A 13,637-nucleotide genomic window follows, 5' to 3' on the forward strand; every position below is an offset into this window, starting at 1 on the left:
TTACTGCATTAAAAAAGACAAAATAACTGGCTGACAAAAATCTTGAGTCATGTGTTACCTTCTGTGTCTGACGATGCATGTTGAAGGTGACAGCAGCACTGCGACCCTCAAGACAGGGCTCATGGTCAGCCTCAGACAAGTCTATCTGGCTGCGTTGCAGGAGGTAGTGGGCCAGACGCTGGGCCAGGTAAGTTTTCCCTGTCCCACTGGGTCCCGACAGAACCAGACGCCTGTGCTTCAGCAGCAGGCTGATGTAGTGAAGCATCATGGGCTTAGGAATCAGAGTCTCAAACACCAGTGAGTCAACACATTTTTCTCTAAGACCTGGAGAGAGGCAGAGACACAGGACAGAGAAGAGAAGAGAAGGAGAATTTATATTGCATTCACTGTAGAATACTTGTAAATACACTCATTCTTTACAATTATGTTGTCCATTCTCCAAAGCAAACCATAATTATTCAAACTGATTTTCTACCATCTAGACAAAAACTGGCTTTTATTAATTTCAGTTTGACTTGCTTGAGCTAGGTTAACAAATCCCAATTAACATTTTGTTGCCTTATTTTATTGTCAAAGTTCAATTATCATCCTGTGTCAAGATACATGTGTGAAAGCTTTTCCTGTTGGTGCATTTATGGGCACTCTGGCATCACAGATTCCAGGGTTGGCTGCAGGAACCTTTTTAATTTGATTTTTTTGATAATGTGACGCTTTTTGGCAGCTTCATTACTGAGACATTATTCATTGTTGACAAAAAATTTTTAGTTTTCTGAACATTGTTTTTTTTAGAGTACTGAAGTAAATTCAGACCAGCGGCTGCTTGGAAAGTAGAAAGTTAAAACCTTGGTAAACTTTGGAAAATGGTTGGCAAAATTTTTTTCAAAGGCCTAAGCAAAAAATAAACATAGCAACAAACATGGTTCGCATACAGTATGTGTCTACTTTCAGTAGGGGACACCTTCTAACCTTTCAAAGTGACAAAGATGCGAGCTGAACCGCTGCCTAGACAACGATGAGGTGAGGCTTGAGGTTTGTCCCCTCCTATCACCCTCTGCCCTCCCTGGGTCAGCTGATACATGTGCAGCGAATCACAGGACAGACCCAGGCTGGCTGTTGGGTCCACTTGAGTTAGGTAGTCCTGAGCAGGAAAAGCAACACAGTCAACATGTGTGAGGACTGATGCACCAGAATGGCAGTCATACTATCTGTTAGAACCACTCGTGTCAAAACAGTGAAAGAGGACGAGCGTGGACTTACTCTGAAGGTCTTAGCTATAAGAGAGTCAAGACAGGTCCAGTCAGTCGTCCCAGTGACCAGCACTGAGCCCAGGTAGTACTCCTGCTGCTGTTTACTTTCCTACAGACAGAGAGAAAGAATGCACAATTTCCCTGCTGTTTGATTTAAAGCAGTAGACATTATCGGATGTTATAGCTATTAAAGGCGTTCAGTGTGTACCTCTGCTTGATCTCCGATGCGAACCAGCACTCGTGCACACACCTCATCCCGCTGAGAAGACACATTTAGCATATCTACTGGAGACACGTCTGAAAGAGAGAAGAAACAAAGAGGTTTTTTATAATTAATATGCATATGAGTGAGCTAGATATCAATGAAAGCTTTATGTTTATCTCTTACCTGGATCTTTACAATCATTCAGACTGAGGCTGAAAGACTTGGTGAGGGACATGCTCATCGGCTGTCTCAGAGAGGGTCCCAGGAAAGAGGCCAGGCCTGATGGCTGGGAGGTGGAGGAGGTGGGACCAGAGCCAACTTTCAAATGGTCATTTTCCGCCTTCAGGTTCTCCACCATTGACTAGAACACAGGCCGGTAAAAACTCAAAATCCAAGTTAACACACAAATGCAACATCACTCACACCGACATAGATATACTTTACAGAACATGCACACACACGCAAAACAAACCTGCATGTTGTTCATGGCATCTCTCAGCTGCTCCAGCTGATGAGCAGAGTTTAAGGCCTCCAGTCGGATGTCTGTCAGCTCCCTCTCTTTGTCCCAGAGCTCTGAGCGAAGCTCTGTCACCGCCCTTTCCTCAATGTCTCTCTCGTCTGCTGTCTCCATGATCCTGCAAGGCACAAGACGCACTCATCAGAGCCAGACACCCACGTGGACTAAATTGATAGGTGGAATAAGGTGTTAAGGCACTCACACAGATGAGGTGGTAGATGCAGAGGTTTTGAGGCATGAAGGCAGACTCTCTTCTGCTTCTCCCCCCTCGTGAAGCATCTTTGGGGAGTTGGGAGCTGAGGAGTCAGGAGTAGCAATTTCCTCAATGTCTGAGTAGGTTTTAGAGCCTTTCTTAATGCTGAATGCCTTGTTGAAGGAGCTCCTCAGCTATACAGAAACAGAGGAGCAGAGAGAAGGGTTGAGGGAGAGACAGACAATTAAACAAATATTCAATAAAAGACTGCATTTATTACTAGCAAGGTAAAAATAAGAAGGTGTTAGGATTGTTAATATAACACATGCTAAGCATTAAAGTCGAAGTCATTCCTGCAAATAGGTCAAAGTTACAGTCAGTACATGTTTTTGCAGATGTAGTACCCAGTCACTGGGTCATTAAGGGTTACTTTGTTCACAATACTGACTGCACAGAACTTCACTGAAGGACAAAATACACAATAAAGTATGGTGTAAATGAAGAAAAACATGATTGGAAACGGCATTTGATAAAGCTCTGATGAATAAACGGAGAACTCCAGCATGTCTGCTGATTGCCACTCTAACTGAATTACAGCCATCCATTCAAATTAAATATTCACAGAACAGGCAGCCGATCAGTAGTCTAGGAGGTCAATCAGCAGAGATGGAGGGTGCTTGAGGATTGTGTGGCAGTTTTAGATGGTCCATCATGCTGTATGACAGAAACTTAAAGAGGCTTTAGAAGGACACAATGACTGCACTCACCTCAAAGACCTAAAACAGCAAAATAACACAACACAGAGGAGGGAGAGACTGGTCATACTTTGTTATTCATGCTGCTACTGTATGTTATCACTAAGGAGAATAAACTCAGCACAGACAAACACTAGGTTGTAAGAGTAAAACATGTAGTGTCTTTTCATTCTTACCCAGCTCTTTTTCTTCTTCTTCTTGGCATCTTGGTCCTTCAAGCTGCCCAAACTTGACATGCTGGTCAGGCTGTTGAGACTGGAGATGCTTTCACATGAGTTCTGACGTCGAATACGCATGTCTGGAAAACAAGAAAACTCAAGATAAAACACAGGCAGATGTGCAGAGAGACAGAAGAAGACAGAAAGATCAGCTAGCTAATCTCCACAGAAAAAGAGTACAGCTTTAAACCTGCTCTATGTGAAAAGTGCCCTGAGATAACTTCTGTTGTGATTTGTCGCTATATAAATAAAACTGACTTGAAATTGACTTGACACACCTTTCATGTTATCTGGGTTGTTTAAGGCCCCTTGGATGTCCGCCTGGGCTTCTTCATTCTTGAGCTTTAGAGCTTCGATGGTCTCCCGCAGCTCTGACAGCTCTGTGTCCTGCACAAACATTTAATCGATGTCAGTAAGTTGCATTGGGATCAATTTGTATCTGTTTGCAAAACTCAGAACTGAGTGACAGCTTTTATTCTTATATCATTTTATGCCCGTACACAACCAAAAGCTGTCATGTTTTCTATTCACTGAATTATACATTTACTGAGTTGCTCTTGCAACAAGGCTCAGAATATGTGTCTTATCATAGAAGAATAGGTAGAAAATGCACTGACTCTTCCTCAGTAATTAATAAATGTAATACATTTTAAATAAACACTGATATATTCCAATATTTTTGTAGGGAGTAGTATTGTCTGATGTTTTACACTATTGCTCAAACCCACAGTATGAGCTCATACACCTGGTGGGCTTGATCCCCCTCACATGTGAGAAGTTCAACAGTACAAAGACTCCAGAACAACAGGGCCTCTCTGTGCCGCTTATTGTGTGCTAAATTCGATCCCACTCTGCTCTAAATGGAGCCGTCCGGACCATCTCAAGGTTAAAGAGACTGCGCTCCTGGCTGAGCTGCACAGGTCAGCGCGTTGGCACAAACAACAAAGGCTTTTTCTCGAGCGGTCCAGACGGCCGCTTTCAGTGGGAGCAGCAAGGCATGAAGAACTAAAAGAGACTCCTCACATTTATACACCAACACACACTGAACAACCGCCTCAGGCTCTGATCAGTTCATTCACACCAAAACAGATACAAAGGCAGAAGAATGCAGGAATGTGATCTCTGATTCAGGCTTATCATTCAGCCTTAAGTGAAGGTTTTTTTCTTCTGCCTCCCTTTCACACTAAGTCACGCTGTGTGACTGCAGCCTGGGCCTCTAACCTACATTCAACTCCTAACTGCAGGCTGTGATCAAAGTCACCTCGCTCCATGTTAGCACACACGCTGCCTGCTCTTAGCCGACCGCTCAGTTAGACGGGCACAATGATGGAATGCAGCTGGAATTCAGGTTTGTGTGTGTTTGTGTTTGAAAGCGTGGATGTGACGGGTGCTGCTGGGTACCTTCTGTTCATGGCTTATTGACAGACTCTGCAGCCGAGTTGTCATCAGTGCCAGACTTTGCTCAAAGGCGGCCACCAGGTTTGCCTGTTTGGGAAAGAATAAAAACACAAGCAGCAATTACATTTTTCCCCAAATCTTTATCAAAGTAACATTTTTCATATTTTTTTATATTATCTATCTATGACAGAGCATCATGTAGATATAGATAAAGTACAGAGGGTCTCACCAGAAACTGACACCTATACAGGAACAGATTAAAAAGATTTTCATTGACCCTTTATCCCTCGAATAAAAGGTGTTGAAAAGTTGAACAAGAGAAAAAGGCTGAACAGGATATCTCCTGTGGAAATTCACCTCCTCCCTAATCTCTCTCTCTCTCACACACACACACACCCACACACATATATACACACAACCTTTAGCCCAGAGCAGGAAGGAAAAATGACTTTCCATTCTCCTGTCCAGTCATTAATCCAAAATATAATGATGTTGTGATGCATGCATCTGTTTTGCCTATTCACTGCCCTCACATAATAAGGTCAAACAGTATGAAATAAATCTCAGGGGACAACACACACACACACACACACACACACACACACACACACACACACACACACACACACATACACACACACACACACACACACACACACACACAGAAACACTTGATTGATGTGTGCTGTATGAATCCATGCATAATGCCTGCTCTGTATTCCTGCACTTGGACCAATGGAAACGCTGACAGGGTGGTCATACAAAAACAACCTTGTAGAGTAGAGAGAAAGGGCAAGGCACCTGTGTGTGCGTGTGTGTGCTTGTGTGTACTGAAGCTTGGGGAGAGGTTCAGGAGGAGGTTAGCATTATTCAGCCCCCGCATGGATAAGAAATGTGCTGAGACTGCATGGAATTGATCTATGACTGACATACCACAGCTTGGATTATAAATCTCTCTCTGTGTCTCTGTCCTATTTTATATGAAGGTTAAAGTCTTTGCCTTATGTGAGAACTAAAGAGTTTGTGAAGGAAGGAAGAGAGAGGATTTGGATGGATGGATAAAATACTGAGAGGCAACGGGTTAAGGGATACGGTTGGCTTGTCAACCAATCCAATGAAAAGACCCAAACCAGCAATGTGTTTGTCTATAAATCAATGCTTTACGACTTTACCGCCCTATCTGTGGCAATCAGACTCAACCTCAATGATTCCTACTGAAGACGTACATCTTTAAGAACAGGTTATGACTATAGTGTATAAAAAGAGTAATTCCCTAAAATGGCTGGGTACTGTAGTTTTTAGCAACGATTAGACGACTAATCAACTGACAGAAAAACAATGGGCAACTATTTTGATAATCAATTCATCCTTTAAGTAATTTTTCAAGCAAAAATCTCAAACATTCTCTGATTTGTGAGGATTTGCTGATTTTTTTGGTTTTATGTGATAGTAAACTGAATCTCTTTGAATTTTGGACTGTAGGTTGTAGGCAAAACTAGAAATTTGAAGATGTCACCTTAGGCTTTAGGAAATTGTGATGGACATGTTTTACTATGTTCTGACATTTTTATAGACCAAACAATTAATTGAGAAAATAATTAGTAGAATAATCAATTATGAAAATAATTGTTAGTTGCAGCTCTACACACAGGTAAATGGAGAATTTGTTGGGACTGTTTCCAGCTGTGGATTTGGTGCACTGAGTATTTACAGCAGTGGGACGGTGTATGTGGGATTGCCTCAAAATAAACTACAGTGCTCATGTTCATCATAATGGATGAATGTCAGCCAGAGCAACGTTTTGGCCTGCTAATGTGTTTTTATTAGTTTTTGGACAACAATGAGCTCTATGGCACAGGAGAATAAATTATATCAGGCTTTGAATACACACACAATACTTCATTGTTGGTTTTGGTCTTTTAATGGGATTTGTTGACAATAAGAAAAATATCAAATATCACCAGACTTATCGTTTAACCTCTCGGCCCACTAACTGGCAGAAAAAGCACAAGTATAACCACAGCATTAATAATCTGGCCTGGTACACTAATTTAAATTTAATGTACCATGAAATTCTTGTTTGTTAATACATTAAAATAAATAGGATATATTGTGCAGTTAGAGAAAACTGTTCGCTCAAAATAACCAGAGAAAAAAAAACAACAAAGGAGGAAAGCAGTCAGAAACAAAAGAACGACAAAGCTAAAGGCACCCTGACATTGCTCTCTTGTTCAGTTTATGGTATCTCTATGAGTATCAGTTACCTCAGCCTCAGGGTAGATGTCATTTTGAGGTGAACAGTTCATCAATTTGAGTGACAACTATTGGGGTGTAAAATTAGGAGGAGGGGCAACTAATAGCTCTTCAGTTGCCTCGAGGTGAAAGGTTGAATATTGTTGCTTTAATGATGGCATGAAAATGTCATTTAAACAGACAAGTGTCTGGTTGCATAGAGTAAAGTTCTTCTCCTTATGATTTCTTATCAGATTAGATTTTTATTACCTACAGTAAATCATTGATTGATTGATTCATGATAAGTAAGTTAGCAGACAAACAGTACATACATTTGCCGACAACTGCGTAGTCAGGTTAGACACTTTCTCCTGGGACGATTCCAGCTCCCTCCTCAGCTTGCGGATTTGCTGTGAGGAAGAACAAGTATGTTGCATTACAAAATAACCGAGGATACTAAAGCTGACAATGACTGAATTACACACGTGACTTGAGTGGGTGGTGTTCATGAAATGAATGGCAGACTTGTTCTTCCACAGACAAAAGGGATGAGAGTGACGGATGAAAGGAGAGACATGAGACCGAGGAGAAGAAAGAGCAGGAAACACTTACCTCTCCCTGAATCCTTTCCTCAGCCTTTGGAAGCAGGGGGAAGAAAAGTCAAGATGTTAGAGAGAGATGAGAAAGACAAGAAGAGAGGAGAGGAGAGGAGAGGAGAGGAGGGGGGGGGTTGTTTCTAGTGTGTACTGTTGAAAGTGGGAGACTAGAGGAAAGCATCGTTGTACGCAAAAACATCCACATACACAACACATGAATACACACCACATACTGAACTGTAGCTACCTGTGCCTGCATGCTGCCCACACTCACCGAGGAGTAGGTCGATGAGGCGTTGGATGCCAAAGAGATTACAGACCCATGAACTGAAGAGAGGAAAATTATCAGTTGAAACAACAAAATAAACCAGTAAGAATAAGAATTCAAAATACAGAACAGTATATAAATGATATAAAAATAATTCAGCAGCTTCACCTTCGTCATTGGGTTCCTTGTCCCTAAAGGATCCAGACCGAACCATTCCCATGCTCCGGGGACGTTCAGCCAGCGACAGCGTGCTGCCCAGCGGAGACGCCCCGTACAGCTCCAGAGAGGCATCATGTGTTGGGATGCTGTTTGATCGAGTCATTCTCGGAGGTCCACTGACAGGGCTGGGTACTAATGAGAGAGCAGAGGGGTCAAAAGATAAGAGAGTTACCAACGTTACACAATATACATTAAACAAGTATTCTTAAAAGTGTGTGTGCATGAGTATATACATACCCATACTGGTCTTCGAGGTGCGGGGCAGGGAGGTGGGTGAGGACAGCAGCGGGAGAGTGAGCGAGTCGGTCATACTGAGAATAGAATGAGAGTGTCTCCTCTCTCCTTTCTCCTTTCCTTCCTCCTCAACCTGGGAAGCACCGCTGAAACTACACAGAGGACAAGGACAGTGCTGTTAATGATGAATGTTAGTGTAATAAAGGCAAATAAAGAAACTGTCACTCATTGTAGGAGTGTTGTTTTGTACTAGATTTCATGTACAGTGTTGTACGCAAGTCTGATGACATTTGGGAACATTGTGTTGTGAAAATTCCTTCGAACACAAACCATTTCTTTTTCAGTCATATGCAGTAAATCCTGTGCACATGAGGTTTGCTGATTTTGTAACAATTTAAATTAAATTAAAAACTCATCATACATTTAGAACCATGACTGTGAACGATGTTATCTTGATAAAAGATTTTTGCTACGATACAATTATACGGAGAGAAGATTAAAAATAATATAAAATCATTGCATGGCCCATTTAAGATCTTTGCCCCTGTTATATTATGTTATATTTTGCGTTGCAAATCTTTTAATCAGCAGAAAGACAAACAGAGTGTTGCCATAGGACACAATGGGATATAATTTTAAGAGTAGTAAAGCAGATTTTTATAATACATATATAAGTGACAGGAATGATGTCTCATAACCCTGTGGGCAGGATTAACACAATCTGTCATTCACACACTCTGCATGTGCGCAATTAAACGGCCATGCCCAAATTGCATGAGGTGTATGAGAGTGTGTATGTACAGTATGTGTGTAGCTGTGCAGAATTTATGTATCCACTTACCTTAAACCTTTCTTTGGCAGTGTGTTTCTGTCTCTCTGAGAACTGTGGAGAGAGAAACAATGTCATTATTTAACCACTGGTGCAGGGAGTTATTAAACTCTCAAGAACAGGCAGTCGGCACAAAGAAGCACAGTAAGACTGGCAGACAGCTGGTGTCAACTAGTAATTATGACTTCAGCTTGTGGGACCTGTGAAACACTGATAATAGGCCTCCAGTAATAACAGCCTGGCAACCCTACAGTCTGTGTGTGTGTATGTGGTTGCCTTAACTTGGTATTTAAAGTCCTAATGTAAATATACTTTTTAGCTTTCCCTTTAAAACAATTAACATACAACTAATGCAAAACATGTATTTCATAATATTTGGCATCACACACAGCATTTCCAGTGCGAACAATTAATTTACTACATATTTCAGTTGTAATAGTGTAATTGTCATGGGATGGTCATGGTGTTAAGGCATGACATTTTCAAGGATACGCATTCTGAAATGTGGTTTTCTCATTGAATCATACGCTCAATTAAAGTTTCAGCTATTACAGTCGTATTTAAAGAGGTTCAGTTTTTTTCTATATGTAAAATAATATTCTTTGAGATTTTCTGATCTATGATTCTTTTTCATTTTTGTGGATTTTTATTATCACTTATTCATAAATGTGAATAGGCGTTGTCACTCGCTCTTCATAAATGCCACTGCTATCAAAAAATGGCTCCATACCGTTTTCAGTATAAACAGCATTTTCTCATGAAATGCCAACTGAGTCACCTTCCCATCTGCCCGCTCAAACAGGGAGAGGGAAATGTGTGATTGTAGCATAGAACAAAGTGATTATGATATCAAAGCCTCTCCCTGTCCACTCTTGCCTTCTATGAAACAAATGATTTTGATGCAGTTCCTCAGCTGACCAGTAGGTGGAGCTATATGGCAGTATAAATGAATCAGCAGAACTCAATCTCACCTGTCTGTGAGAGTCATGGAGATTTTACTTCCAGAGCTCCAGCTGGCAGGAGGGCCTCTGTCTTCCTGTCTGTCTTTGTCTCTGGACTCTAGTGTGGTGTAGCCTCTCACCAAAGTCTCCCTCTGCTCCCTCTGTTGCGGCTCTGGGGCAAGGCTCATCTGGAGTTGCAGAGACTCCATGCTGCGATGCAGCCCAGACAGTCGAGGGTAGAGCAGTGGAGTGCTGCTCCCATCGCTTCCTTCAACCCCGAGGGAAGAGACCTGCCTGGGCCCCAACCCAATCCCAGAGCCTGAGAAGCAGGCTGAGGAGTTGACATTGAGCAACGGGGCAGGACTCGGGGTCAGGCAGTGGCCAGTGGAGCTTCCTGCTGAGCTGGCTAAGTCTTGGAGCTTTGAGTAGGGAGGAATCTTAGGAGGCATGGAGTCCTGAACTCCAACCTCCAGGCTGCTAGAGTTCAGCTTGTCCAGCTGGGCAATGGATGGAGGCTTTGTCAGGCTGCGCACACCAGATAATCTAGAGACAATAAAACACACAATTGAAGCAGGAAATGCATATTCATATTTTTTTGTATGTGAAAGTGTGTGTGTTGAAACATTATTGGGAAATTACAGCATGTATATTTTGTTGTAGTGTATGAACCTCAGTACCTATGTGTGCTGGGTGAGGGTAGATCTGTGCCCTTGCTACTGCTGGGAGGTCTCAGCCCCTGTAGCTTCCCTCCGTTCTCTGAGGGGGTCTGAGCAGGAGTTCCCTTCAGAGACCCTCCTCCACACTCAGAGTCAGACACTACAGCTTTAGCTTTGGCTCTCTCTTTCTCCTTCTCTCTGTCTGTTTGATTGACAGGACTGGGACTCGGGATCCCACGACCCCCTACCTTACTCAACCCTGTTCCAGAACCGAGCCCTGAGCCCTGCTCTTTGAGCCTCGAGCCCTGGGGCGCTGTGCTGGAGGGTTTGATCAGCCCAGAGCCTGTGTCCATGGTAGTGCTCACTGGGCGAGCTGAGCTTGGCCGGGTTAGAGTCAGGGTGCTCGTCTTGGCTGGGCGAGGCAGCGAGCGATACTGGAGAGACGTCCTGGCATTTGGAGACAGAAAACCGCTCTGGTCGCTGCTTGAAACATCTAGACTTGTTTTACGTCCTCCACCACCACCACCACCACCACCGGCACCTGGTTTGACAGGAATGCCAGACGTTTTGGGAATCTTCCCCACAGTTGCAGAGCCGATGGGTATGGCGCTGCCACCTGAACTCATCACAGCGGTATTGTTTGTGCCATTACTGGTAGCTGTGGGGGGCTTCTTGAAGCCAAAGTTTCCACCAGCTGAGGGCCTGACCAGGCCGGACGGAGGTTTACGTTGCTCGCCAGCACCAGTGCCATTCCGGTGGTCTTTACCGGCATCAGAAGAGGAGCGCTGAAGACCTGAATTTTTCACAGCTAACCGAGATTTATCCATAGGCTTCCCATCTGACTTTACCGTACCTAGAGAGGGGAAAAGAAAGAAAAAAAATCAGTGATGAGTAGCTTGAACAGATTAATGCCTGAACGGTCTCTCATGGTGAGTGAGACTAAGTGAGCCATATTAGGATGTGATAATGTGATATCTTATCTGAACACCTACAGGATCTGACTGTCTGCTGATGAAAACAAACCCTGTCTGAGCAGACAGACAGTGTGTAGACTCACAGCCAGCTTCACCGTCACACACACACTGCTATCATGCAGTTACTCCTCTTTTCCATCCTGATGAACTAAAATAGTTTTCTCTGGCTTTCCAGTAAGTGTATGTCTGTGTGTCACAGCTGCATAGTGCTGAGATTAACATGTGCAGTATGGCTGTGGAAAAACTGTCTGCGGGCACAACTGCATGAAACACCCAGTATAACTGAATTTCTCCACTCTTTGACGACTCTTTGGGGAAAGAGGGCGGAGTGAGGGACAATTTGGTGGAACAGAGGTTGAAGTAAAATTCAGTTGTACATTTCCCAGTTGGCAAATTAACTGGACTTGTTTGGAAGTTATTATGAGAAAAAAATACCTTAAAGAGTCGATTAGACACATGTGCACTTGTGAGCATTGGCCACACAAGCGCAAGCCCACACTACCCAAGCTCTTAATTTGTATCTAATGGGAGTTGTTATGGGAGGTTTATATACAAGGCATTAACACAGTCAAAGAACGGCTGTTGAATGAGACCCACCGGCGTGCAGCCTTGGGACATCTGGAGTCACTTAAGGGTATTTATAAACCCGCAAAAGACACATAGGGGCAGACATATATACCAAACACACACACACACAGTTCTCAGTGATAAGATCTTATAGGAATGTGACACTGACAACACATTACGCTTGGAGTTCTTTTGTAAATGTGAAAATTGGGTTTACATGTCAAGTCATAAACTCAATCTATCTTATAACCGCAATGTTACACATTCCAAAAACATTATGCTGCAGAAACAGACACTGTTGGCGGTGAGAAGCAAACACACACATACTGACAGAATCCAGGCGTAAATATTAATTTTGACATAAATTAAGCCTGATTTGCTGACAGTGGCATTGGAGACAATAGAGCTCACATCTTGACACTATGGCGTGTGTAGAAGAGAGGGTGAATCACTTCGTGTCTCGGCGCATGAGGCCTGCATGTCTGAGGAGACCTGAACACGCTGGTGAGATTCAGACAGAGCGGCAGACAGAGAAATCCTTTGCGTACTGTCATCACTGGATTATGAGGAAAAATTGCTAATTTGTATTTCTTCCCTAAGTCTTCTTCTATTTATGTCCACTATGGTAAAGGGGACAGCAGCAGAGAGTGGACAGTATGGAATGAAGATGTATTTATAATACACACACATACAGAAACACACACACAAAGACAGGGCTGAGCCCCATTCCTCCAGGCAGCCTCATGTTCCTGTCTATCATTTCCTGCGGTTTCCCAGGGAGACAAGCTGCCTTATTCCTAGACTCTGATTCTGCTGACAACGTTTCCCATCAACCATCACACCAGAAACACGTGTGTGCTCACATGTGTGGTTGTTAAGATAAAATACGAGTGGTTATTTGTATGTAACTGAGAGGATTTTAAATATTTGGTGCAGAAAAGTGGCTAAATGTATCTGCAGGTGTGTGCCTGTGTGAGGAGAGAAAGAGAGAAATGACCACTCGACAGCCAGTCGCTCAAAGCTGACACAATGATGAAGAGCTGCACTGTGTCCCACTTCCAAACTGAACAATAACTCTAACTGGTACACTCTGACACAATTAAGTTAACTCATGTCAATATACTAAATTAGTTTGATGCTTGAGTGTGCTGCTGATGGACGCTTTTGTCCCACAAAGCAATACACATGAAATTGGAGGCGCTGCTCACAGCTGGAAAAAAATTAAAACAGTGTACCGTAGCTCAAAGGCTCCACCAATAGCTTAAAAAACAGAAAATAAAGTTTTTATTCTTTGGAAAAACATTTGAATTTCTCCTTGTTAAGTTTAATTGGTCGAGTCAGTTTTATTTTTATAGCCGCAAATCACAAATTTGTCTCAGAGGGATTTATAGGGTGAACCACATACAACACCCTCTATCCTCGATTTGGATAAGGACAAAACGCCACAAGCAAACAATAAAAAAAACCTTAACAAGGAAAAATAAAAGAAAACCTCAAAGGGACCAACAGAGGAGGGATTGATCGTCCAGGCCAGACGAACATGCAAGAAGTGCTGCATATATAGAGACGAGTAGCAGCAGTGGAAACA

General features: G+C 42.8%; 1 protein-coding gene across 6 annotated transcripts in view; it reads right to left on the reverse strand.

Annotated features, from left to right (window-relative positions):
• LOC122982366 (neuron navigator 1-like) overlaps positions 1-13,637 on the reverse strand; it is a 109,291-nt gene that overhangs the window by 4,391 nt on the left and 91,263 nt on the right. For 4 of the 6 annotated variants that reach the window (XM_044351604.1, XM_044351603.1, XM_044351605.1 and 1 more), the window contains 17 exons: positions 10,530-11,361; positions 9,883-10,395; positions 8,924-8,965; positions 8,086-8,234; positions 7,798-7,980; positions 7,609-7,688; positions 7,098-7,175; positions 4,537-4,620; positions 3,414-3,522; positions 3,094-3,215; positions 2,172-2,356; positions 1,925-2,087; positions 1,636-1,813; positions 1,456-1,544; positions 1,258-1,356; positions 967-1,138; positions 59-324 (listed from right to left, as the gene is read on the reverse strand). In XM_044351604.1, the coding sequence (XP_044207539.1) occupies positions 59-324; positions 967-1,138; positions 1,258-1,356; positions 1,456-1,544; positions 1,636-1,813; positions 1,925-2,087; positions 2,172-2,356; positions 3,094-3,215; positions 3,414-3,522; positions 4,537-4,620; positions 7,098-7,175; positions 7,609-7,688; positions 7,798-7,980; positions 8,086-8,234; positions 8,924-8,965; positions 9,883-10,395; positions 10,530-11,361 (3,344 nt within the window). Of the gene's footprint in view, positions 1-58; positions 325-966; positions 1,139-1,257; positions 1,357-1,455; positions 1,545-1,635; positions 1,814-1,924; positions 2,088-2,171; positions 2,357-3,093; positions 3,216-3,413; positions 3,523-4,536; positions 4,621-7,097; positions 7,176-7,377; positions 7,402-7,608; positions 7,689-7,797; positions 7,981-8,085; positions 8,235-8,923; positions 8,966-9,882; positions 10,396-10,529; positions 11,362-13,637 lie in introns of all 6 variants that reach the window. The other 2 variants (XM_044351606.1, XM_044351607.1) reach the window with 2 other exon arrangements.

This window comes from Thunnus albacares, chromosome 5, assembly GCF_914725855.1.
Source record: "Thunnus albacares chromosome 5, fThuAlb1.1, whole genome shotgun sequence".
In the NCBI taxonomy this organism is placed as follows: Eukaryota; Metazoa; Chordata; class Actinopteri; order Scombriformes; family Scombridae; genus Thunnus; species Thunnus albacares.